This window comes from Echinops telfairi, unplaced genomic scaffold, assembly GCF_000313985.2.
Source record: "Echinops telfairi isolate 266 unplaced genomic scaffold, ASM31398v2 ScPeMD7_3533;HRSCAF=4204_0, whole genome shotgun sequence".
NCBI classification, from domain to species: Eukaryota; Metazoa; Chordata; class Mammalia; order Afrosoricida; family Tenrecidae; genus Echinops; species Echinops telfairi.
In genome coordinates, this window is record NW_022107431.1 from 77,143,126 (window position 1) to 77,147,093 (window position 3,968).

The 3,968-nt window shown below is 37.9% G+C and overlaps 1 protein-coding gene across 1 annotated transcript in view; it reads right to left on the bottom strand.

Moving 5' to 3' along the window:
* USP45 (ubiquitin specific peptidase 45) overlaps positions 1-3,968 on the bottom strand; it is a 73,277-nt gene that overhangs the window by 36,953 nt on the left and 32,356 nt on the right. Inside the window, exons 5-6 of the mRNA XM_030886735.2 lie at positions 2,601-2,743; positions 94-189 (exon numbers count right to left, since the gene is read on the bottom strand). Coding sequence (XP_030742595.2) covers positions 94-189; positions 2,601-2,743 — 239 coding nt within the window. The remainder of the gene's footprint in view (positions 1-93; positions 190-2,600; positions 2,744-3,968) is intronic.

Here is a 3,968-nt window from a genome sequence, read left to right on the forward strand (position 1 = left end):
GACAGTTCTGATAACCAGGATGGGAAAATTTCAGAAATATCAGTGTTTCAACTGAAAAGATCAACTGTCTAGATAGTTTGAGTTCTTACTCACCAGTTGACAGTCCAAAGAAGGAAAGATCTTTAATTTTGTACCATTTTCTTTGATCTCATTCATTAGTTCAGTAAGAATGTAAGTCTGTGCCAAGTTCTAAAATAAAACAAAAGTCATCTCTTGATTTGGTAACGTCTCTGAATAAAATATAAAAGTTTCACATTTCAGTTAGCTTCGCAGTCTACAGTTAGCAGCCCAATGCCTAACCACTACACCTCAGGGTCACATTTCATTTAGCAAAGCAACAGTGTATTTAAGAAAATATTTAAAATGTTAGTCAAATGCATATTGTGTGTGGTATATGTCACTATTCACGATAAAACATAGACAAAACCGATCAGAAGTACTATGGGAAAAGAAGAAGGATACATATACAGATGGATGGCTAAGATGGGCCAAAACAAATGAAAAAAAACACAGATAAACTTCTAAAGGAACATGTAACGTTCACTTGATAGTCCACAGATAAGCCAATAAGCATGCAAACATAAGACAAAAGTGGTAGTCCTCTTGAAGATGCGTGAATCTTTCAGTTTAAGTCAGTGGTTCTCAGCCTAGAACTTTACATCAGAATCATCTGTGGCTGCTAACAAAACCCAAACCAAAATCATGGCTGAACGAATGACATTGTCAATGCTTAGTCGTTCTGCATTTGGCTGATAAGTGCAAGGTAAGCAGTTCTAAACCACCAACCAGCTTCACAAGGGAAGGATGAGGCTTTCTACTCCTGAGAAGGTTTTCAGGCTCAGAGACTCACAGGGGCAGTTCTACCCTGCCCTATATGGTCGCTGTAAGTCAACAGTGATGGTAGTGGAAGACCCAGGGGGTGGTGGTGGAGGGGAGTGATTGATACTGTTTTGCAACATAAAATGACAGTGTTGTCTCTACAGTGAACCAGAGACATATATAACCACAGATGCATGAATGGATATTGGGCTTGCACTAACTCAAGCTCCAATCTAAGAACAATTAGTTCGTATGATATGGTCCTGCTTGATGCTCAACCTCATGAAAAGATCACTGAAAATGTGGGTGCTATAGAAAAGTGTGGTGAAGAAACTAGATCGTGCCCAGATAGCAGATGTAATAGCATTTGGGGTCTTAAAGGCTTGTTTTCAAACAAGCAGCCAGCTAAATGAGGCATCAACTAAGTCCACATGGAAGAAGAACATGAGCCTGTGTGTGATCCAAGGATTGTAAACAATATAATCCAAATCTAAAGCAGGGAATAGCATCAGAGCTTAAACTGTGAACACCTGGTTTGCAGAAGGTTATGGATGACAGAAGTCCAAAATCCATTTGTAGGTCTACACATGGACTTAACCTCTAGTGAATACCCTCTGATCATAGTTTAAGGATGTGAATACGCCTGTTACCAGACAGAGAGAATTGTAAAGTTGATGGCAGATATAATTAGGTCAAAATGTAACATCTTATCATTTGATCTCCCTTTAGACCCATTTTAAAGTTGTTTCAGTTAAAAAAAAAAGTGAAGGTGAAATACACACGGTTTAAACCCCTAGAGAATCCTCTCTGACCCTGGACCAGGGATGTGAATAGCCTTGCTAAATGCAGAATGCACCGGAAACGGAATTACTGCAGATGCAGTTAGGTTAAAATTCAGTACTCTATCATTTGATCTTCTTTATGATCCATTTCAATTTGTTCTAGTTTTTAATATTTTGTTTTGTTTTCAATTGAGGTTTTTATCTGTTCTGCTTTGTTATTCTTACTAGTTTTGGTTGTTTTTAATGTTTTTCAGTATGTATGAATTCCAGGAAAAGTAAATCCATAGAGACAGTAATGGAATTAATGGTCCCTTAGGGATAAGGCAGGGGAGGTTGTGGGGAAGTGGGGAGCTAATAACGATGAGCAAAAGGTTCTAAAACTGATTGTGGTGAGGGCTGTACAACTTCTCTTGAGGCAACTGAACTACTGAATTGTATATGTGAATTATGTGCTAATAAAACTGTTGGGAGGGAAAAAAAAATCAAAACCAAAGATCTAACCCTAGAGTTTCCAAACCTGAAAAGTACAGACATAGAAAGCAGCTATCTTTGGCTTTTAATTTCCACATATCATCATTATGAACTCCAAAAGCTCAACTCCAAAGGTTTCTCTTGATCAACCAGCAAGAGCCTAGGAAAGCTCAGTGGACTGACCGCCATCGGGAGAGAGGGAGAGAGGAGGCAGCACCTACTCCCCTCAGCAAGAAAACTACGAAGTTACTGTTCTCACAAAATGATCCAGTTCCTATTGTGTTCACAGCAATATACTAGATGATATACACAGTAAGAATTTAAGAACCAGATAATGACATTACTACCAGTATAAACAGTCTGTGAGACTCCAAAAAGTGAAAGCACCTATCTGTTGAGACACCTTTCACCAAAACTCATTTTCCACTAAGTGTCCTGTGTTAGAGGGACTCAGAGCTACCAAATAAACTATAAATGAGTTAAGATATATTTTTAAATTTTACAGAACTTTCTGAGGGTGACTCTTACCTGCATGACTGCATTAAAAAAGCAAGTATTTCCTAAATTTGTAATTCCTTTCACAGCGGTTACACTGCTGCTTTTTCTTCCCTTCCTCATATCACCTGTTTCACATTTTTCTTCACAAAGTTTTATTATCCTAGAAAATGGACCTGTGAGTTAGAGAAAACATAGCTGGTATGAGATATAAAATTAAATATACATCACTTGGCATAATTGAAATAAGTTTCCCCTTTAATCAGTGTTCTTAAAAGACAAACATACAGGGGAGAGGGATGGAGCTAGGTGCTTGGTAAAAAAAAGAAGACAAATATACGAACACAAATAAACATATCCGTTTTCTATCTTATTGCTAAAGCAATTAATTTAACTTTATTTTAATATAACAATCCACACCTTACAGCACACACAAAATGAAGTCTAGATGAATTTAAAAATTACATGCAAATGAACAAAGTCATAAAACAAGTAGAAAAGACCCAAATCTTGGTTTCTAAGTACCATTCCCCAATAAAATGGAGGCTCTGAAGAAAAGACTTCCTTTAAGTCTGAAGTGATGAAGACATGACAGAAGCCTTAACATTTGTGTTGTAACAGAGCATAAAGAAACGCTCACAAAGTGACGCGAGTAGATCAAGATGCACGAGAGCCTCTCAGGGGCACAGGCTCCCACAGGCCTGACCTGGGGCAATGTGGCCATCAAAATAAGGAGAGTAGCAGTGTATCACTCACTGAAGCAAATGAAAATCTGAACTGATAATAAACGAGCAAGAGAGAGAAACACAAATGGAAAGACATTTGATAAAATAACTCACTTGTGTTCTCCAAAAATACCAATGGCATGAAAAACAGAAAAAGGATGAGGGGCTATTCTAGATTACAGAGACAAGAGCAATCACAGGTGCAAAAGGTTAATGTACTCAGCTATTAGCTGAAAGATTGGAGGTGTGCGTACAGCAGAGATACCTAGAACCTAGGAAGAAAGGCCTGGTAACCTACTCCCACAAAACCCACCATTGAAAGCCCCATACAGTACAGTTTTACTACGATACACATGGGATATCCATGAGACAGAATTGAACTGCAGCTATGAAGGAGATATCACAATTAAATGAGATTAATTTCAATACATACTGCCTTGCTTTGCTAATTAATTTCAAGATGTTTGGCTGTCTCATCTCTCCGATTAGAATTATGATGTCAGATAAGGTACTTCTACAGGTGTGGGATGCTAGGAAGAATAATAGACATCATAAAAGTTTAATATTAAAAACAAAACAAACAACTATGAGATTAAATAGCAGGTTTTAATAGAATCTTAGCCCTCTGCATTAAGAGAACAGCATTAGAGCAGTTGACCCAGGGGATGGGGGACTG